Raw genomic sequence first — 22,100 nt, 5'->3', positions numbered from 1 at the left:
GTTTTGTACTCGAGGAAAACTTATAAATGATATTTTGAGTGCAAGGTTGGCGAACAGTTTGCAAAACAATTTTTTGTGTGTGAAACATATCTTTTTGTGTGCAAAACAGGTTTTATTTGTGTGCAACACATTTTTTTGCTTACAACGTTTTGGCAGGAAATTATCTCCATACATACTCCTATGATCCTGTCTGTAATTCTGTGAGGGTTAAGATGTGATCCTCAAATCCTCCTGGATTTGAGGATCAGTCGGAGCCTCCTGTGCAACACTACAGTGTAAATTTTCCCAGGGTGGCTAAGAAGTGTGATCCCTCCATAATTGGAACACACCCTCCAGTCCCCTATCTTAAAAATTGGGACCACCACCCCTGCCTGACACCCAGTTGTGTTTCCCAGTTCTCCATTGAAGAGGCATGTTTATCGTGGCGCCCTGGCACTAATGGTGGTTCCTAGAGTCTCTAAAAGTAGAATGGGAGGCAGATCCTTTAGATATCAGGCTCCTCTCCTGTGGAACCAACTCCCAGTTTTGGTCCGTGAGGCAGACACCCCGTCTACTTTTAAGACTTGGCTTAAAACTTTCCTTTGTGACAAAGCTTCTAGTTAGAGTGGCTCATGTTACTCTGAGCTACCTCTATAGTTATGCTGCTATAGGCTTAGACTACTGGAGGACATCAGGGCCTATTTCTCTCACTCTGCTGAGTTCTCCTACTGCTCTCCAATCTGCATTGCTTGTTGTTATTTCAGCTTTTAACTGTCTCCCCAGGTCTGGCACCAAAAGGGCGACCTGGTCTCCCTAAACCAGGCGAGGAGCTCCTTTTGTAGTGGTCTGCCATTTGGTGTGATGATTTGCTGAGGTTGAATCCAATGTAAGCCAGACACGGAGCTGATGCTTGATGGTTTTATTAAAAAGATGATGGGTTATCTGGGCAGGCAAAAAACGATCCACAGAGGTACAGGACAGACATCCAGGGAAAAACAAAAAGCTGGGGCAGACTCAAAAAACAGGACAGATCAGGTCGGGCAACAGACAGGTAAAATAACAGAAATACTGAGGTTGAGTGATCTTACCATGAACATACGGGCAGAGATCAGAGGTGACGTTCTGGCACTGGAGACTGATCAGAACGGAGTTTAAATGGAGGTGAGAACAGGTGAAAACACTGGAAGTTAATTGCAGGCAGGGTGAAAACTGAACAAGTGTGCTGAATGGTAATTAGATCAGCTCCAGTGCCAGAAACGTTACATTTGGAAGAGATTTTTAGGGCTAAAAAAGTAGATTTTGCATGATATGGCCCCTTTAAAACTGCCCAATACACACAATAAATAAAAAAACATATGTATATTATATAATAATATATGCATATGACTAAACAATAGATGCTTAAAAACAGTAGATCTATATGGTATATCAGAAAGGAAAAAAATGCATGCACTGTTCTCAAAACTGAAAAAAACGAAAAATCCTTAAAACAACCATTTCTGGCAGGAGTAAAACCTTTTGTTTACTACTGCAAATGTGATGGAAACAGTAACCAACCTGACTGTATAATGCTTTTGGTATTTCTGTTAAACCGATGGGTGTGACAGTAATCTTTGCCAGAATCAAAAACAATGAAAACATGCCAGCTAACGCTTGTTTTCCATGTCACGCCCGTCCACCTCTTTCATAGAACGCAAAGAGCAAAACCACAACATTAGCTTCTGAGAAATGGAGTTCTTTTCTGGCCTGAATATAAGAGATCTGAAAAAATATACATTAAGCAAAAATTATTCTATTCATTTCACTCATTTATTCATGAAGTGCCTCAGAATATCCAAATAAGGCTTGAAAATAAAATCTTAAAAAGACTATAAATAGAAAGTAACAGATTTTTCAACACACGCACAAAACAGGTTGAGTTACTTTCTTTATTTGCTATCTTTAAATCACACCTCTTCAGTCTCATCACCTCAGAGCGCGTTTAAACCAGCAGGTGAGCAGACCTTATTTCTCATCAAACAGATTTAATTTAAAGCTGGTGGATTTAGAAAAGTTAGGGTTTTTTTTAGCTTCAGTGAAAATCTGACTGATTTGAAACAAACTCAAAGTTGCCACCATTATTTCTGTTTAATACCTTATATGAGGTGAAGTTGTCAGTATTTACAAAGCTCTCTGTGAGATTCTTTAAAAAATACTTTTCTTATGTTATTAAAATTAGACTTTTCTTCTGAGTTTGACGCCACGGATCATGGACTCTACAGAACCTGGTGAGTTTTATTCAGACTTCTGGGTTTCTTTTCTTTTTCTTATACCTAAGAAACGTTTTTTGTTCTTAAACAGAAACCAGCACAGTGATGTTTAAACAACCGCATCTTGGTATTTTTGAACACAAAAGGCTGTGTCTTCCTGTTCCAAACTGCTGCTTCTCAACATTCCTCAGTTCGGTACATAAAGAACACAGTGCACCTCCACTGTCCGTTTAATTATTTGGTACACTCCTTCATTCGCCTATTAACATGACTCATGACTCAGCCAATCACACGACAGCAGTTCAGTTAACTTAAAAGACAATTTGCTAAATTTGTTGATTTGGTGCAGAATGGGCTGACAGGTTCCAGTTTATAGAACGGAACCAACCAAGTTCTGCAGAACATCATGTCTGATCATTCAACATGTTGCGCCTTAAAGCACCAGAAGACCACAGGATAAAAACAACAGCAGAACATTTTCTGGTCCACTGAGTCTCACTGTCAGCTACAGCATTTAGACAGTCGAGTCAGAATTTGGTGGAAACAACATGAATTGTTTCAACAATACAGACTTCAGCTGTTGTTGGTGTCATGAAGTGGGGCTAATATCTTTAAACTTTAGGCCTCTTACTGCTAACCAAGCAACACTTTATGACCACGGTGGACCCATCTTCTGATGGATACCTCCAGCAGGACAAAGCTGGAACTAGTTTCTCTAGTTCTCTGGACTCTCGTTAAGTCCACGGTCACTAGATCTTTGTCCAACAGAGCAGCGTTGGATCAGTTAGAATAGGAGGTACCAGCTACCAAATCTGCAGGAAGTGTGATGAAATCATGTCAATAAGAACCAAAACGTCTCTGACACCTCGATGAGTCTGTGCCATGCAGATAAATCAGTTCTGAAGGTAAAAATGGGCTGGAACCCAGTACTGACAAGGTGCACGTAGTATTTTTGTTCTCTCTCATGATGAGTTTACATCTCAGATAACTCTGTCTGAGAATCTTTTAAAGCTGACTCAGTTTTTTAATTAGTTCAGGTACTTTGCCACAATCCACAGCTTCTTCATACAAACACCTGCAATTTTCCTTTGCAATCAGTTAATTAACTCAACACAGGTCTGTCTCACATTTCCCCAAATATATTTTAAATTTGATTTTTTTCTAAATGTTTACGTGTTGGATTTTTCTGCTATCTTCGCCTCCTTTGAGCAGCTATGAAGAACTAAAACTAACAAAATGATTTAAACCAGTTTCAACTCAGTTTTCTTAGGTTTCCAAAGCATTAAAAACAGGAGCAGTGAGTTTATCCAGAAGATCCTTTATAAGAACATAGAACAGCTTAATGTTGTTAGTTTTACTGGGTTTACCACAATGCATACTGAATATTAACATTTTATATAAAAATATTCTGATTGTTCTACAGGAGCATCTGAAAAGGAACCGATCACCGACATGGTGAGAAGAGTTATTCTGTTTTTGTTTTCTCAGTTTATCATGTATTTCTACTCTGTAAACCTGCAGCTTCCGGTTAAGGTAAATAGTAATAGTATAAATCTGCCACTTTAAAAGACGACCTTCAGTCTTAACAACATGTAGACGTGTTTAAATGTTTAATGAAGGATCTGACTTTAAATGGACTCGATCCCAGGATGAGTCCGACAGAAACTCATACTTCTTGGTCAGAATCACCTGCTGTTCTGATGGTTTTCAGGCTTTGTCAGTAGGAGCAGAGACAGATCTGAAGGATTATCGGGTATGAGAGTCGATTTTAACCAGAACATTAATGTGACTTAAAGGGGAGCTGGAAGGTTTCTGCCTGACATCGACATTCTAAAACATTCCTGGTTCTTTGTTGGTCTTCCAATAATTAAATTTTATTCACCTCTTATTGCTGCAAGAAAAAGCATAAGATTTTCACTGTCATGGAAACTTTTATTCTTTGAATTTAGACAAATGTCAAAACTTACATCATTCATTTGTTATTAATTTCCTTCTAGTCTGAAGGAAGAAAGAATGAAAACTGTAAAAGCATGAAACTGTGGAGGAGCAAAACCACCAGAAAACTTAAAGATAAAAGAGGAAACGATAATGTTAGAATAAGACGGATGATTCTTTTAACTTCGTACTTTTGTTTGTTTAAATCTTAGAACGGAGACGAACCCAAGCCTGGAGATTTAATTGAGGTCTTCCGTAACGTCTATGAGCACTGGGCTGTGTACGTTGGCGACGGCTACGTTGTTCATCTTCTGGGACCAGATGGTGAGTCCACTACAAACCGACGTTACGGCACAGAACAGAAACCAGTTTGTTTAAAGGCCACATTCTTCCTTGAAGGAAGTCTGTCGTCCTCCAGCACCATCAACCTCCCCATTGGGAAGAACAACGTCCTGAAGCAGAAGCTGCTGGAGGTGGTGAGCTCTGACGAGTGGGTGATCAACAACCTCCATGACGAGGAAATGCAACCTCGGCCGGCTGAGGTCATCGTGAGGGAGGCCGACAAGCTCGTCGGTTCGAGTCGATCCTACAACGTCGTCGAATACAACTGTGAACACTTTGCGACTGAACTGCGCTACGGCAACGCTGAGTCCCAGCAGGCAGGTCAAACACGTTGGAGACCAGAACAGGAGACCTGTGGAAGACAGGTTCATGTGTTAAAGATCGGGGCTTTTTTTTCAGCAACTGAGATAAGATAGGCTAAGATAGGCTTTATTGATCTCACATTGGAGAAATTCACATGTCACATCGGCTGAGTAATCAGTAGTCATAGGAAAGACAAGTCAAGTAGGACGAGGTGCATCAAATATATACACAGTATGTCCTCGTTATACAATGGATCAAAAGGAGTAGGTAAGAAAAAGCAAAAAGAAAGAAAAAATACAAAAAGAAATAAGGCAGAGGATGTCTTCTTTACATTCACTGTGGCTTATACGCGTGTGTATTGACATATATGCGGGTGTGGTAGCAGCAGAACTAGCTTCCTAGAACAAGGAGAGAAGAGTTAGGCTGAAAACTCTCTAATGCTCTCCAACAAACCTCCTAGACCTTCATAGAACAGCTGCAGTTAGACTGAGGTCAAATTAAACTGGACTCTGCTAATTAATGACTTCTGAAAGTTATTAGTTTTATTATGCTTTATTTAGGGTTACTAGAGTAAAGGAGGCTGAACACAGAGGTCCACCTCACTTTCCAGATTTCTTATTTCTTAAATATCTTAATAATCTTTTCCTTCCACTTCACAACCCTGAGTTACTCTGTATTGGGCTAACAACACTAGAATAAAGGAAAGTTTGTCATCATAATGCGTTTAAATGTGAAACAGCAGGGTGTAAAACATTTACACTGCAAGTATAAAACCTGGATTGATCTGTTTCTCCTCCTTTCCAGGTAGAAGACGCTCTGAAGATCGGACTTGGTGTGACCGGAGCTTCATTAGCTCTGGGAGTCGTGATCCTGGCTTTGATTGTTTGGAAGACAAGGGAGTAATTGAGTAACTGATAGTGAAAGAATAGATTTTAAATGATTTAGACAATTTTTTTTAGTTATTTATTTTAACAAACTGACATTTGACTTGATCAAACACAACTGTTATATTTGAAAACAAGTACATTAAATATGAAACATTTTCAGTCATCTTCTTGTTTGATTGTAATGACTGACACGTTCTCTTTGTATTTATTATGTCGGACTTTTTGCCGTTAGTGGCCTTTAGTTGATTTTATACGACTGAAAACAGTGACAGAGAAATGAGAAGACAAATCATAAATGACCTGGGGCCTAGAGTCAAGTCAAGGACAGCAGTGCTGAGGATTGACAGCATCTCTGCCAGAATGTTCTACCTCTGAGCCACACAGTGTTCCCAATCCTGCACTTCATGAATTACTCTCTCCAGGAGTTGGGTGTGATTAACCTTTTTCTTTTTAAAGCTGGCAGAGGAGACACAGTCGGGCCGACAAACCGGCCTAAAATGCCTCCTCCCTGCTATTAAACCATAGATCAGCCCTTGCAATTACCTGGTCTTAATCATCACTCACTCATCCTGTGGACTTATTCTGAAAATAATGCCCATGAAAATATTCAGAGATGGCAACAGTGTAGTGATGCACAATATTAAAAATTTCAACCGATTTCGATAACCGATAATTTTCTGCTTTTCATGGCCGATAAGTTCATATTCAATATAGTTTTAGCATAATCTGCAGCTTGTGCTATGATAAATTATTTAGCTGCTCTGGCTTATCTATAACAGCAAACAAAAGGTTTTGGCTCTTCAAATGTTTATTTATTCATACAATCACACAAAAAAGTTGTAATTTGCTTTTAATAAAAAAAGACACAAATTAATTTAGAATACAAAGAGCATCCCTTAAAAATTACTGAACAGATCTATGGCTTAACGGCAAAGGCATTTGTGAAGTAAAAAAATAAAGTGCACCGTCAAAAATAACCACAGCAAAGGTCAAAGAAAAAAGTGCAACTTCTTGAAAAGGAAACCCTGGTTCCATTGTCAAGCTGAGGGGTAGGGATAAGCAAAACAACTCTGTGACCTTCGAGATAATACTAAGCAGTCTACACAGTACAGTAGTGCGTAAGCACTCCAGATGGCTGAATAGAGTTCATAACAGTTTCAAACATATTTATAAAAACAGTTATTATCGTCACAATATATTTCTTTGCTTTCTGTAGGTCTTCTGCAACGATAGGAGAGAAAGAGAAAATCATACACACATAGTAAAATAAATGGTAACCACTGGTCTATATATTCCGGTAAATATATGATTAAAACAATAAAACAAACACAGTAATCAGAGATATCAGACACATGAAATACACTTGAAATACACTTTAATATCTGAATAACTAAAACCTTAAAACCTCTTAGTAGTAAAGACTAAATATATGATTATTGCAGCCAACATAGTAAATACAATAAAACATGTAGAAAATTATAAAAATTATTCTATCATCTGCCTGAATAAAATTCCACCACATTTAATTAATTTATCGGCTATTTTTATCGGAAGAATTTACTTATCGGGCCGATATAAAATTCCCCCAAACCGGACGATATTTTATCGGTCCGATATATATTGTGCATCCCTTCTACAGAGGATATAAAGAATGTACCTAGCCCTGGTGAACTGCCAGGTCTTTGTGATGGTCATGATTTGTGGGTTAAGTGTTGGACCAAAACACAGACAGGAAGTCATGAGCAGCCTGACCATTAGAAGGATTTACTGATAACACATGAAGAAATGTAAAACCAGACACAAGGCCAACAGGACAGAGAACCAGTGAGGACGGGCATGGTAAAATCCAGCGAGGAACAACAACCAACTGATAGCTTATCGGCTGAGAGTGGTAAAAATATACATTTTTATTTGTTGTTGCAAAATATATGCAATGAAATGTGTCTTCAGTATTCAACCCATACCTCTGGGCGGCACCAGGAAGCCTTCAGGGGCCTAGCGCTTAGACAGCAGGCCCTTGTGTCCTTGGTAGCCTGCAAGTTCCTCGGTTTGAAGCCTACAGAGTGCCACTCTGGGTCCCTGAGCAAGACCCTTAGCTCCAGACTGATCCCCGGGGCCCCCCAGTGTGTGAACCGCACATTCCACTGCATTCGTTCAGAAGTATGATTATTGATTTCAGTGAGAACAACAATGTAATATCAATTTAAACATTTGCAGTTGGCAGACATGCATACAAGGTCAATAATTTGTTTATATATATATATATATATATATATATATATATATATATATATATATATATATATATATATATATAAATTTGATCATTATTGAATAATGAATTTATTTCAGTAACTCCATCACTAAGTGAAACATGTGTAGATTAAAAGTAGATGGATGTTTTCAAGCCTTTTCTTCTCACAACGAATGAAAACACCCGAGGGTGAAAAACCAAGATATCATTGTGACCTTCAGATTTAACTAATGAAACAATGTCTAATGGATCTCTCCAACAGAAGGAAAAGCCACCTTCCTCAGTGCCTTAATTACGTAACTTGTATAATTGGCATAAAGGCGCCCCCTAGCGGGCTCGTTGAATAAAACTTTAAATTCTTTGGTTTCAACCAGTAGGACACCAAGCAGCTGACGGTGAATTTGGTTCATGTTGATCTTTTTCTGGTTCAATTCGCATGCAACTTCTACTATCGTTTTCTACTTTCACTGTTTTAGGGCAATAAGTTTAAATAAGCAAAAGAAAAACCATTTTGAACATTTAGACCCAGAACTGCAGAACATTATTGTTTAACCCGTTTGTCCTCCTTATGCTTATTACATGGACTTTGTTTCCTTTTACAATCATCCCCTCTTCTGATTGGTTGATTTCTGTCAGGCTACACTGGGTTTGAGTTGAAGACAAGAGGAGGAGGAGACATCTTCTTGTTTTAGGACAGACAAGTAATACTTGTTAATGTGTGAGTCAGTGCAGGATTTATATCTGTGTCTCTGTTTACAGCTGGCAGAAATGCATACATGATCAATAATTTTGATAATTCTAAGCATACAATATATATATACATATCTATTCAATAAAATTAATTATTGAAAGTAACTCCATCACTAAGTGAAACATTAGTAGACGGATGTTTTCAAGCTCTTACTTCTGTTAAATGAAAACACAACATTTAAGATTAGAATATTCTGTCATACAAATGAGAAAAAAAAATGTAAGACAGAAATGTGGGCTTCCTCAAAAATGTAATACCTTCTTAAAGATTATTGATTAAAGATAGTTTTAACCTGACGAATGGGCCTCATTAGATTGCAAATTCGGATTTATTGAAAATTACTGTAAAACCCATAAAACGTTTAATCAAACATTTATTCTGTTGAACTTAATTGAATTGTACTGATCCGGTGACAGCAGCGCAATGAGAGCAGCGTTAGCTCATCATGACAAAAGTTAAATATCATCAGCGAGGAATAAAAACAAGACAGCCAAGAGTTTATTTCTGTTGTAGTTGATATCTGACTCAATCCTCTTTAAAGTCACAGTCTTTTCTCCTTATTTGTTTTACTTGGTGTTACAACCCAACTTGTCTAGGTGGAACTAACATTTAGAGCCAACACGGAAAGGTTATGTAGAAATGTAAGGATTTATTGCTCAGTTGGCTTTAGAACAGGAGTGATGGAAACAATAAGTACACTTTCAAAGGACAGGACGTGATCTAATTACCCTGAAATGACTTAAGGCCATAATAACTGACGTGTTGATGTTGGAAACAGCATCAACACTGAAACAAACCAAAAGGGCAAAGGCAAAATAACATCAAACTAGTGACACAACCAGCAATTAACGGATCAACAGTGTTACAGCTAAAATGTCCAATCCACAACGAGGATGATGGCAGCAGGAAGTGACTGGAGGCAAAACAGGAAGAACTTCAGGAGGTCTGAAAACTCCCACAGTGGCACCAGCTTGCAGAAAACTGGAACTGCACCTGCAAACATTTGAAAAAGGAAAACCAAGACAGCTAAAGGCCACTGGCCATAACACTTGGTTTCTTAATTTTTTTGAAACACTGGAGTCTGGAGAGCTCTTTACTTATCTTTCACATATCTCAAAAGTGGTATTTCTTTTTTCATGGTACTGAATATATCTGCATTCATCAGTTTCAAATTCTGATCTTTGTATGATTTTAAATTTTTTCAACTCCATTCTATTCTGTTAACTGAATCTCTAAAAGCAGAATTTACAGAACATGTTAAAAGCCTCTTATAGAGAAGTGCCATGCTTATTCATGCCAGGGTTCAGATCAACCAGTATAATAGTTTAAGTTAGTATTAAATCCAAACAGAGCTTTTCTAGTAACTGATGAAACGTGGTTTGGTCTGCCGCCATTTAAACGCCCTGCACTAAATAACGTCAACCATCATGGATTCTAAATCATTGGTCTCCATATCTAACCCAAAATTAGAATTAATGTGTAACCTAATGTATCCTTCTCAGTCACAATCTTTTTAATGTTCTAATTACGGAGTCAGTCATAGAAATGTCCATCAGACTTTTGATAATGAGGAACAAATTAGTAACATATATATGCATGTACACTACATTTTCTTTAGAAAAGGAATGTGTTAATGTGTAGATCTAAATGTAAAGAGATTTTCACACATTTCATTAAAACAAAGTTTTTATTTAATTTCATGTCTTAATCAGAAGCCCGTGAAAGCACCTGAGGGTGAAAAACCATCAATCAAAAACAGTCTGGAGGAAATTTGTGACTTTCAGATTCATAAAAAAAAATAAACGATAGAAAATGTCTGATGAATCCCTTAGTAATGCAGCTGCCACTGGCACAAACTGAGCCTGCTGTTCTCCAGTAATCAAATCAACAGAAGAAAAGCCATCCTTCTCAGTGTCTTAATTACGTAACTTGTACAATTTGCTTACAGGCGCCCCCTAGCGGGCTTGGTGAATAAAGATGGAATTACTTTCGGTATTAATCAGTCGAACGTCAAGCAGCTGAAGGTGAGTTTGGTTCATGTCGATGTTTCTCTAGTTTAATACAGAAAGATGGTCAAAGTCTCCGGATTTTGTCAGAGAGGATTTGTAGAAAACTGAATCAGATTGTTGTGATTCTGCAGGTGATTTTTAAAGCACATCCATTAAATTAACGGACGTGTTAAACGTGAACTGCGTGGAAACATAAAGCAATAAAACTCCGCAGTCGAGGCGTGAATGTGAAAAAAAAAAAAAAAAAAAAACACGTCTGGTGAACTTAACAGAGAAATTATTTCTCAAAGATTCAATGATAATGATTAGAATGTATTTGGGTCTGGATTCTGAAATTGAACTTAACAGGAGTTTAACATTAACGAGGAACAAGGAGGGCAGCAGATGTTTTTATTCTCATGCAACTCGTACTATGGTTTTCTGGTTTCTGCTGTTTTGGGGCAATAAGTTTAAATAAACAACAGAAAAAAAAATCTGAACATTTAGACCCAAAACTGCAGAACGTTATTATTTAACGTTCTCGTTTTCCTGCTTATTACATGGACTTTCTTTTACAACCACCCCCTCTCCTGATTGGTTGATTTCTCTCAGGCTACACTGTTTTTCATTTGAAGAGGAGGAGGAGGAGACAGTTTCCTTATCTTGTTTTAGGGCAGTCTAAAGTATAACTTGTTAATATGTGAGTTAATGCAGGAGTTATACCTGTCTCTCTCTCTCTGTTTTCGTCAATGTATTTTTTATTTATGTTGTGTCCCTCATGTCAAATCTGTATGAATCTAAAAAACACAACTGAAACGATCTTAGTTTTACATTACAGACTGACACTTTTAATGCTTTGTGCAGGACTTTACTTTATGTTGTTCATTTACTTCTTCTACTTCACTTTTTTATTTGCGTAATATTTCCCTAATTTTTATCGAGAAACACCCATAGAAATAATATTAAACAACAATAACATAAAACTTCAATGTAATCCATTATACATATTACTAATAATAGTAATTTTACTCATTTTATTTCTGTTTTTTCACAGTTACCCTAAAAGGCTTAAAACCGAAAATTAGAAATCTCTTTTAGGGTTTTGGTCACATGTTGTTTATGCTAAATACATCAGTTAGAGAAGACATTATTATCAAGTAATATTATTATTATGTGTTTTTATCATACAACCAGATTAGATTCAGACAATTTACTGTGTTCTTCAGCTAAATTCAATGCAGTCTGCCCAGTTTTCACCTCTGCTTATATGAACCAGGTTTAGTTCAGCTTTAAAACCCTTCTCAAAGGATCTCTAATGGTGTTCTTGGTAAGAGAAGCATCTGATCTCTAGAGTTTACTGTAAATACTTGTAGACTTCTCAGAGCACATTTTCATTATAAGTCACATTCAAGCTCTGCTCTGCGACAGCAATCAGTAAACTTTATGGGCTTCAGTTTCCTGCCTTACAGAACTTTGACCTGTTACACACATACACCACCTTGGCTGTATTCAGACCAGAACAGGTATGAGGAGAATTAGCGGCACTCGTGCTATACAAAAACAATAGAAAAACTAAAGATATCAGAAAATATCCTTTTTGAAGCATCACATGAGTCACCAGTGAACTGGAAGAAACTCCAGCAGAGTGGAGAAATTCTCCCAGACCTGTTTAGGGTAAAATGTGGATGTAAAGTTTCCTGCAGATCAGGGGAAATGATCTCTGATCTCTAGAGTTTACTGTAAATACTCGTAGACTTCTCAGAGCACATTTTCATTATAAGTCACATTCAAGCTCTGCTCTGCGATAGCAATCAATAAACTTTATGGCCTTCAGTTTCCTGCCTTACAGAACTTTGACCTGTGGTCTAAAATAGCTGAGAAAACCCTACCCATCCACAGACTGCACGGCAGCTATGCAGTGATAACCAATCCAGTCTTCCACCGAGACCGGGTTGGAGACTATCCCAGGCCCAGTCCAGGCTAACACTGAAGCTAACCGCTAAACTAACAGGATAAAAGCTGGGTTCTGTTTTCCAGCTGCTGGTGTGGATCAGAGATCAGATGATCATGGTGTGTTTATTACTATTTTAAAACAGTGGTAATAAACTAAGACAGGGACTGTTACAGCTACTCTTGCATCAAAAATAACTTCCTAAAAATCAAAAATTGCCAGAGTAGTCTTTAGGAGTTTTTTTCGACTCACTAATCACAGCAGGAGGCTGGCTGACAAGGAGGAGGGTCTAAGCAAAACCAATACATAAACAAATAAACAGTAGCTCTACCATTCACACAACCTTATATCTGTAACATCAACACATCAGCAAAAAAACAAATTTGTCTCATTCTTAATAGGCTCCAACAGGGACGGTAGAGCAGCTGCTTGCAGGGTAAAATGTTCTCATTGATGAGGCTGAATTGTCTCCGTGCACTATGATCCTCACAAAACACATAATTACAATTAAACGTGATTAACGTGCAAAGATGTTCTCGATGCAGTAATTAGGTGGCTCCATGGAAAAGTGGACTGGTTCTTTGATAGAACCAGGTTAGAACTGGCTCTAGCACCAGTCCTGGTTAAGAACCAGAACCTTTTTGGAGGAAAAGTCCTCAATGAAACACAACTGGATGGAAATGAGAGACCGATCTCCTGCTTCTGGACTTTTTCTGTGCTCATTCTCTCCTCAGGAGCTGCTGACCTCTAGCTGCTGAAAACAGGGACCTTCTGCTGGGAGCTGCAGGCAAACTGGGAATGACAGCAGACAGCAAGGAAATAATGAACAAATTAGGACTTTTCTTCTGCAGCATCAGCTGAATAAACAGGAAACTAGGTGAGGATCTCCTGTGCAGGTCGGTGATGAGAGCTAACTGACAGAACCAGAACCAATCAGAAATAAACACTTGTTTTCTGCTGCTTCGAAGTCATTTTTTCAATACCAGCACTGAAATATATGATCACTGAGATTTGTCCTGGAGGTAAAATTATTTTTTTTTTTACATTTTTCCAAGCTCAAAGTTAGCCAGTGGTGACCAAAGCCAGGAGACAGCATGGCAGCTGCAGAGCGTGGTGAGTAAAGCCTCTTTCTCCACTGGTACTTGGTATTGTGGAATGTGGAAACACCATTAAATAAAACAGAATCAGGATTCTTTTTATTGTCATTGTGCTAGAAAGGACAACAAAATTTAAAGAAAAAAATGGCAGTGCAATAAATAATAATAAATAAGTATATCTAAAATGTACTAGAAACACAGAAACAACTTGGTTAAATGAATACATGATGATCAGGGTTTGGATGAAATTGTGCTTTTCAGTTCTTGGGTAGAAACTGTTTTTTAGTCTGTTAGTTCCTGCTTTATTGCCCTGAAAGAGGTGATGGCCGGAGTGGAACGGGTCTCTGATGATGCTGTGGGCTCTCCCGAGGCAGTGGGTCCTGCATATCTCCCTCAGAGATGGAAGAGAGCAGCCAGTGAGTCTCTGGTCAGTGTTTATGACCCTCTGGAGCAGCTGGATAACCCCAGCTGGATGCCATAGCCCAGCATCAATAACACAAAGCAGAGATAGAAGGACACCAAGAGCTCAGTTCTCAGGTTGTTCTTCCTGAGGATCCTCAGGAAGTCTCTGCTGTGCCTTCTTCAGGACTGAAGTGGAGTTGACTTTCCAGGTCAGGTCCTCAAAGATGTAGGTGCCTGGGAACCTTAAACGTGGCACAGTCTCCACCCTGTTTATAATAACAGACTCAATATCTAAAGTTGACGATCAGTTCCTTTGACATTGAGGTTTTCTAAAGGAGGTTGTTGGTGGTGGACCACACAGACAGTCTTTAACTACACTTGTATTATAAAGAAATACTGATTTAATTCCGATTTAGACAGAATCATATGCATAGTGCCAATAAATCCTTCCCAGTGTTTCTGCATCGGGTCGGGGAGTTCTGGGAAATTTATCCTCACCAAATTAGAGATGAACATTTCTGAACTCAAATTTCATTGGACATTATGTTAAAGTCCAAAATAATGCATACATTTTTATTGCAGAAAAACAAACAAAAACAAACATGCATTTCTCTTACTTCAGGTCACAACCTGGCCAGATTCAGAGGAACCGGTTTAATAGACCCAGAATTATATACTGTCGTGCTCTTCTGGTTTAATCTGCTGCATTTGAGCAGAACTTTATGTTGATGGTGTTACAGTTCAATAATCGAGCGACCAAACAGACGGACCGACACTGCTTGTATAGAATAAATTTGGACCAAACAAATGTACTAAATTATGTCCTTATGTTGGTCCTCATAAAATACCTTCTTGAATGTTGAGATTTTCTTGATGACTGTTCTGTTACAGGTGGCTTTAAGTATTAAAGTCCATCCATCCATCTTCTTCCTTTTATCCGGGGTCGGGTCGCGGGGGTAGCAGCTTCAGTAGGGAGGCCCAGACCTTCCTCTCCCCAGCCACTTGGGCCAGCTCCTCAGGAGGAATCCCAAGGCGTTCCCAGGCCAGCAGAGAGACATAGTCCCTCCAGCGTGTCCTGGGTCTCCCCCTGGGCCTCCTCGCGGTGGGACGTGCCCGGAACACCTCACCAGGGAGGCGTCCAGGAGGCATCCTGACCAGATGCCCGAGCCACCTCAACTGGCTCCCCTCGACGTGGAGGAGCAGCGGCTTTACTCTGAGTCCCCTCCAGATGAGAGCCCAGACACTCCACGAAGAAAACTCATTTCAGCCGCTTGTATCCGGGATCTCGTTCTTTCGATCAGGACCCAAATCTCATGACCATAGATGAGGGTAGGAACGTAGATCGACTGGTAAATCGAGAGCTTCGCCTTTTGGCTCAGCTCTCTCTTCACCACAACGGATCGGTACAGCGCCTGTTCCATCTTTCCCTCATTCGTGAACAAGACCAAAGATACTTAAACTCCTCCCCGACCCGCAGAAGGCACTCTACCCTTTTCATGGCTCTCAAAGTATTAAAAGTATCTGACTGTATTTAGTATACCAAGTTGATTTATCTTTTTATTTTAATACTTAATACGAAGTGTCAGTCCTGCATGTTCTGCTTCATTTGATCAGTTTTGTTATTTACAGTAACAATAATGTTATTCAAGTGTGGTCACTTTAACTCAGTGGTTTTTACTTCTGCAGGGACAAATGATGGCAGCTCAATGAAGCGCTGCGGGAGCAACGAAATTATTCGTCCAGACAGTAAGTACAACTGAACTGAGACTAAATGTTGGCTTTAGTGTGTGTGTGTGTGTGTGTGTGTGTGTGTGTGTGTGTGTGTGTGTGTGTGTGTATCTGTGTGTGTGTGTGTGTGTCTGTGTGTGTGTTCAGGACCCAACCTGCAGTAATGTAGAATTCTTAGGGAAGGAGTCTAAACTATCCCCCAAAACCAAATGAATCAGCAAATATTGGATTAGTGGTAATTATGGAGTGGTGGCCTAGTGGTCAGAGAACAGAGCGCTCGCGTCTTGCAGTGGCTTCAAAGTTGCTGATCTGACTCTCACAGACTGCAACTCTGGGTCCCGGAGCAACACTTTTAGGAGGAAAAACACCGGGCACGTAACATAAACGTTGCGGTTTACGGGTGTGTTTTTAAAAACATAAATATACACCAGACGCTGCAATGTATGCTTCACAGCTGTATGATTCTGCGGAGAGAAGATATTTTGTTGTGGACAAATTATTAGTAATATATCCTATGTTTTGATCACCAAAAAGTCCCTATCTTGACCATAACTGATTAGAAATCACATATTTTAGTTTGTTTGCTTGTCACAACTACATCATCCATAGTGCTTTATTTTTAACAACTCTTATTTTGGGATACTTCCGCAAAAGAACTTTGACACAGGATGTTGTTTTCCCGTTTATTCCATGCCGAACAGGAGCGTATATGCATCTGAAATTAGAACTTCAATCTAATTTAGGCTCCACGTGGCGTAAATATGCTTGTGCGTGCGTATTATACATTTATTGACTGATTAAAAAGCTAACCTAAGCGTGGACCTGCGTTTGCTGCACTTACGCACCACAACGCGTCCGGTGTTTTTCCTCCTTTAGTCCCAGAATGCTCTCTTGGCGCCTTTAACCCATCCCTCACTGAGGGATGGGTTAAAGCGCCCGCTTCACAGCAGACGCCGCACCAATCCGCCTGTGCTCCATCTTCCCCTCATTCGTGAACAAGACCCCAAGATACTTGAACTTCTCCACTAGGGGCAGCACATCCTCCTCAACCCGGAGAAGGCACTCTACCCTTTTCCGGTTCAAGACCATGGTCTCGGATTTGGAGGCACTGATTTTCATCCCGGCCACTTCACACTCGGCTGCAAACCGCTCCAGTGAGAGTAGATGTAGATCACGCCCTGATGAAGCCAATAGGACCACGTCATCCGCAAATAGCAGAGACGCAATCCTAAGGCCACCAAAACGGATCCCCTCAACACCTTGGCTGCGCCTAGAAATTCTGTCTATAAAAGTTATGAACAGAATTGGTGACAAAGGGCAACCTTGGCGGAGTCCAACTCTCACCGGAAACGAGTCCGACTTACTGTCGGCAATGCGGACCAGACTCTGACACCGGTCGTACAGAGACCTGACAGCCCTTATTAAAGGGTCCGGTACTCCATACTCCCGGAGTACCCCCCACAGGATCCCTCGGGGGACACGGTTGAATGCCTTCTCCAGATCCACAAAGCACATGTAGACTGGTTGGGCAAACTCCCATAACCCCTCCAGGATCCTGCTGAGGGTGCAGAGCTGATCCAGTGTTCCACGGCCAGGACGAAAACCACACTGCTCTTCCTGAAACCGAGATTCGACTATCCGACGGACCCTCCTTTCCAGAACCCCTGAATAGACCTTACCAGGGAGGCTTAGGAGTGTGATTCGTCTGTAAACATTTGCTGTTTTGCATCAGTTAGGATCACCATCATAATTTATTTATGATAAATCTCAGAATAATGATGGAGATAATTATACCTCTTAGTACCGAATGATGAACCGGACTCCTGGAGGACGACAGCTCTCCTCCTGATATGTTGGCTTTTTTTTTTTTTATTCTAGGCATCACAGGAGAAAGCAGCGTGTTTGGGGAGTAGCATCCATAGCTGTGCTTCCTTTTTAATGGAATGATGTAAATTAACTAGGGCTGGGCAAGTTAACGCGTTAATTTCGCGTTAATTCATTAGACTATTAACGGCGATATTTATTTTATCGCGCATTAACGCATGTTGCTCACATGCTTTCAGTCAGTGTCAGTCAGCAGGCGCGCTGACTGCAGCCCGCTGTCACGGCAGCACTCTGGTGCTCCCCCTCCCCTCTCGTACATGGCTCAGCGGCGCCAGCCAATCAGCACGCAGGCTCAGCCTGGCCCGCCCACTCAGCTCTCACACAAACTTAATACACAAACAGCTGAGAGAGACCGCAGCAGCGAAAAAACATGAACAGAGGAAGTAGCACCGTTTGGCTTTATTTTAATACCGTAAATTAAATCAAGCTGTATGTTTTGTAAAAAGCCGGTTCATTTCAGTGGAAACACAACAAATTTATCTAAGCACGTGAAAAAACATGAAAACGTCGAGCCACAGAAACGGAGAGAGGAGACGAAACTTCTCTCACTGCCCCGACAGACCCACAGACGTCTCTGACTGAGGCGTTTCAGTCCTCCATGGAACATCCAGGTAGATCAGTGGATGGATGGATGGATGGATGGATGGATGGATGGATGGATGGATGGATGGATGGATGGATGGATGGATGGATGGATGGATGGATGGATGGATGGATGGATGGATGTTACTGGAGCCCACACATAACATGTCATTAAGACCTTGAAAGAACCCAGTACATATATTAAAATGTGTTATTTAAGATAAGATAACATTAGCTAATCCTTTTTTTATCCCACGACGGGGAAATTTATAGGATTAAAGCAACAGGCAGGTGCACACAACACAGACAAAATTACATAAGGATTGAAACATATAAGAGGTGGATTAGCGAAAAAACACTGAACATTATTATTATTATTATTATTATTATTATTATTATTAAATTGTAATAATAAAATAAAAACCACAAAACCCAAAATGTCAACAGTTTCATGATACATCAAGCTTAGGGACTGGCTAATATACAGCAGGTCAAAAAAGGCCATATTTTGGCTGCAGTGCTTGCTGTTCTCTTATAAAGAAAAGATCAACTAGTGCACTAAATTCAATAGATGGGTTGAAAATATCCAGTATAAAATAAGTGCTACAAATGTTACAACACTTTTGTTCATATGGCAGCAGAACATTAAAATAAAAGTGCTCTTTACACTACTTTTGAATTCATTCTTGGAGTTTGTAAATACAATGCGATTAATCGCGATTAATCGCGATTAATTAGGGCGATTAATTGCGATTAAATATTTTAATCGTTGCCCAGCCCTAAAATTAACCTATCAGATGCTTAGAAAACCACAAGATTATCATCTCGTGTTTCCAAAACTGTTTAAACCTACACCAGTCTTAGTTGATCTAAACTTCCAACTTGAAAAGAAGTGATAAAAATGTATATACATTATTTTGGTATTCAGCAAACATAAATTGGTGCGGTACTCCTAACTGACCTAAAACTGGAGAAGTCCTGATTGGAAGTGAGTCACTGGGGAAAATGTCTTTTGATACATGTATGTAAATATTTGTTTCAACTGATTGATGAGCAAGAGGGATTGCTGCAAGTCAATGACTCAATGCAATGGACAATGGATGATGACTTTACAGCAGAACCTCCTTGTTGACAAGCATGTAGCAACAGTGGACAGTAAATTGTATTAAGTTGTTAAGTTTGCAGCAATCCCTCATACTGAGCGTGCATGTGGTGGCAATGGAAGGATTAGTTTTAATTAGTCTTGATTGTACCTTAGTTTAATAAACTTACTAATTATATTTGGATTTGAGATCTGCATTGACGAAAAGATTCTGACTTCTGGAGGCGTTTGGATTTACTGACTTATCTTGAGTTTTTTTACTTTTGGGTAAAACTGGACACCAGCAACAGTTTTTTACACACACTTTTCCCATTTTTAATTCTAGTGTCGGAGCAGAACAATGGAGATGAGGATGGAAGTCTAACCATGACTGTAAAAGCTAAAGCCCCTTTAAACCTGCTTCTGTTTGGAAGAAAGGGAGCAGGGAAGACCTCAGCAGCCAAGGCCATCTTAGGTCAGACTGAGCTTCATTCAGCCTCCAAGATATCAGAGAGCGTTAAAAACCAGGGAGAGGTCAGCGGACGTTGGGTTTCTGTGGTGGAGCTGCCTGCCTTGTATGGAAGATCAGAGCAGGAAGTGATGGAGGAATCATTCAGGTGCGTCTCCCTCTGTGATCCTGAGGGGGTCCACGCCTTCATCCTGGTCCTACCTGTGGGTCCCCTCACTGATGAAGACAAGGGAGAGTTACAGACCATCCAGGACACGTTCAGCTCTGTGGTCAATGACTTCACCATGATTTTGTTCACTGTGGAGTCAGATCCTAAAGCTCCAGATGTGGTTAAAATTGTGGAAAAAGACAGAGACATCCAGGAGCTCATTAATAGCTGCGGGAGAAGATATGTTGTCGTCAACGTCAAAGACCAGCAGCAGGTCCCAGAACTCTTGGAGATGGTGGAAACGATAAGTGGACAAAGGTCTATATTCTTCTCAAAGGACATGTTTATCAGGGTCCTGATTGGGAGAAGTGTAAAACCTAAAACTGAACTCCAAGATGTGAAACATAAGATAGAAGAAGATCGTCAGTCAAGAGAACCACTCAGGAAAGAGATAGAAGTAAAGGACAAGAAAGAAGAGCAGCAGAAAAAACAAAGAGAAGAAATTAAAGCCCTGCAAGCTCAACTTGAACAGGAGAAAAAACAGAAAGTTCAGCTGCTGAAGGAAAAAGATGATTCCCTGGAGAAGGAGCGTGAGAAGAGAGAGAAAGAACATGAGGAAGACAAAAGAAAATGGAAAAAACTAAATGAGTCACAGTGGAAGCAAAAGTTTGATGCTTTGGAAAAACTAGCAAATTTTGAACGAGAGCAAAGAGAGGCGGCTGAGAAGAGGCTGGATCAGTGTACAGGAGAGAGGATCAGGGAGCGAAATGCTTGGGATAAAGAAAAGGACAAAATCTGGAAACAAACACATCAGGAACTGAAACAGAACCTGCAGGAAAAGAAGAAGGAGCTGGAGGACGAGAAGACGAGGTACAAAATGCTCCAAGAGGAGTTCTCCCGGAAAAGAAGGAAATGGAATTATGTGTTTGTTACTTTTTTGTTGTTATTATTTTTCGTTATCCTTGGATCAGTTAACACTCGATAGTTTTTAACACCGTGCAGAAGTGATACGGGCAGAACTGCCTGTACTAATAATGCATGAGTTAAAGTGTTAACATTAGATCCCATTTATAAGTGTTAAGGTGTGTAAATAGTGAATGAGACTTGAAAATGTATCAATGTGATTTTGTCAGTGAGTCTAAGCATTTCCAGGTGATGTGGGGTCTGCATCCTGAGCTGAGCAGGTTGGACGGTGTAATACCTACATTGGTCCACAGGGTGAAACGTAGTATTGTCACAATTTGGTTCCTCAGTACATTACAGTTCTATATAGGTGGAAATCCTTTATAGGACTCTTGTGGGGGTGGGAGGAGAAAGAGATGCAGAGTATCCATCCAAACCCCCCTTTCAAAAATATGTCTGTCCCGCCTCCACAAAATCATTGTAGACACAAATATCTTTAAAAAAAACACTGCTGTACATTAAAGGAGAAGTCCGGTCAAAATCAGAATTCAAACTGCTGAAAGTACTTTAAATATAAAATTATTACATACTGTTCAATAAATGATAAGATTTTAACTAAGAGTAATTTCATTTGAAGGTCCTTTTATAGGGGCAGCCATCTTGGTGAAGAACAGTACTGCCACCTCCCAGTTTGTGACGTCAGGTCGTGGGATTGGCTGTAGATCAAGCCCCAATTTAACCCCTAAACAAAGATAGATGTGGTATTAAGCATTTATTGTTTATAGTCATCAGTTATTGCAACAGTAAACTGCAGAAAATACGGCCAGATCAGCTCATTCTGAGTTTACTCTGCTCCTGTCAGGATGAGCTGAAGCGCGTTATGAGGGATATTTCATCGTCACTTAGTAGACCCGAAAAAAAATCGACTTCACTTTCAGAAACAAGCCCAAAAAACTGCAACCCGCAACTCATGAAATATACAAGCGACTTTAGAAAAAAATAAGACCAAAGCTGCATAAAATAAGTGGGCTTCACAACAGTGAGCACTCTTTCTAAGAGTGTCGTATCCCTCTGCCGCTCTGGTCGGGTAAACAAATGTTCCGGCAAATTCTACATTATAAAAAAGAAAAACATACCAAAAAGTCTCGCTCTCATGTCATCTTGAAG

At 39.9% G+C, this 22,100-nt stretch overlaps 2 protein-coding genes across 3 annotated transcripts; both read left to right on the top strand.

The window, feature by feature from the left end:
- The first annotated feature begins 3,722 nt into the window (after positions 1-3,722).
- LOC118564761 (phospholipase A and acyltransferase 3-like) lies at positions 3,723-5,779 on the top strand. Its single transcript, XM_036143678.1, has 4 exons — positions 3,723-3,761; positions 4,376-4,487; positions 4,563-4,822; positions 5,613-5,779. The coding sequence occupies exons 1-4, from the start codon at positions 3,723-3,725 to the stop codon at positions 5,709-5,711; spliced, it is 510 nt and encodes a 169-aa protein (XP_035999571.1). The 3' UTR covers positions 5,712-5,779.
- A 4,904-nt stretch (positions 5,780-10,683) lies between these two features.
- LOC110367451 (stress response protein NST1) lies at positions 10,684-21,487 on the top strand. 2 transcript variants are annotated; one of them, XM_036144781.1, is made up of 5 exons: positions 10,684-10,724; positions 13,374-13,516; positions 13,695-13,752; positions 15,825-15,884; positions 19,760-21,487. In XM_036144781.1, exons 3-5 carry the CDS (start codon positions 13,734-13,736, stop codon positions 21,013-21,015), a joined length of 1,335 nt encoding a protein of 444 aa, XP_036000674.1. In that variant the 5' UTR covers positions 10,684-10,724; positions 13,374-13,516; positions 13,695-13,733; the 3' UTR covers positions 21,016-21,487. The 2 variants fall into 2 exon arrangements, with proteins under 2 accessions (XP_036000674.1, XP_036000675.1); XM_036144782.1 differs by lacking the exon at positions 10,684-10,724 and having other exon boundaries at positions 10,731-13,516.
- Positions 21,488-22,100: the final 613 nt, after the last annotated feature.

This window comes from Fundulus heteroclitus, chromosome 12, assembly GCF_011125445.2.
Source record: "Fundulus heteroclitus isolate FHET01 chromosome 12, MU-UCD_Fhet_4.1, whole genome shotgun sequence".
Classification (NCBI taxonomy): Eukaryota; Metazoa; Chordata; class Actinopteri; order Cyprinodontiformes; family Fundulidae; genus Fundulus; species Fundulus heteroclitus.
The sequence above is the reverse complement of the archived record's forward strand: the minus strand, read 5'-3'. Positions and strand labels throughout refer to the sequence as shown.

Bases quoted from the DNA above. Each gene is read 5' to 3' on its own strand.
- LOC118564761 (XM_036143678.1), top strand. From the start codon at position 3,723: ATGTATTTCTACTCTGTAAACCTGCAGCTTCCGGTTAAG. The intron at 3,762-4,375 runs GTAAATAGTAAT...TTTAAATCTTAG, and splicing joins ACCTGCAGCTTCCGGTTAAG to AACGGAGACGAACCCAAGCC. The intron at 4,488-4,562 runs GTGAGTCCACTA...TCTTCCTTGAAG, and splicing joins TCATCTTCTGGGACCAGATG to GAAGTCTGTCGTCCTCCAGC.
- LOC110367451 (XM_036144781.1), top strand. The intron at 15,885-19,759 runs GTAAGTACAACT...TTTTAATTCTAG, and splicing joins CGAAATTATTCGTCCAGACA to TGTCGGAGCAGAACAATGGA.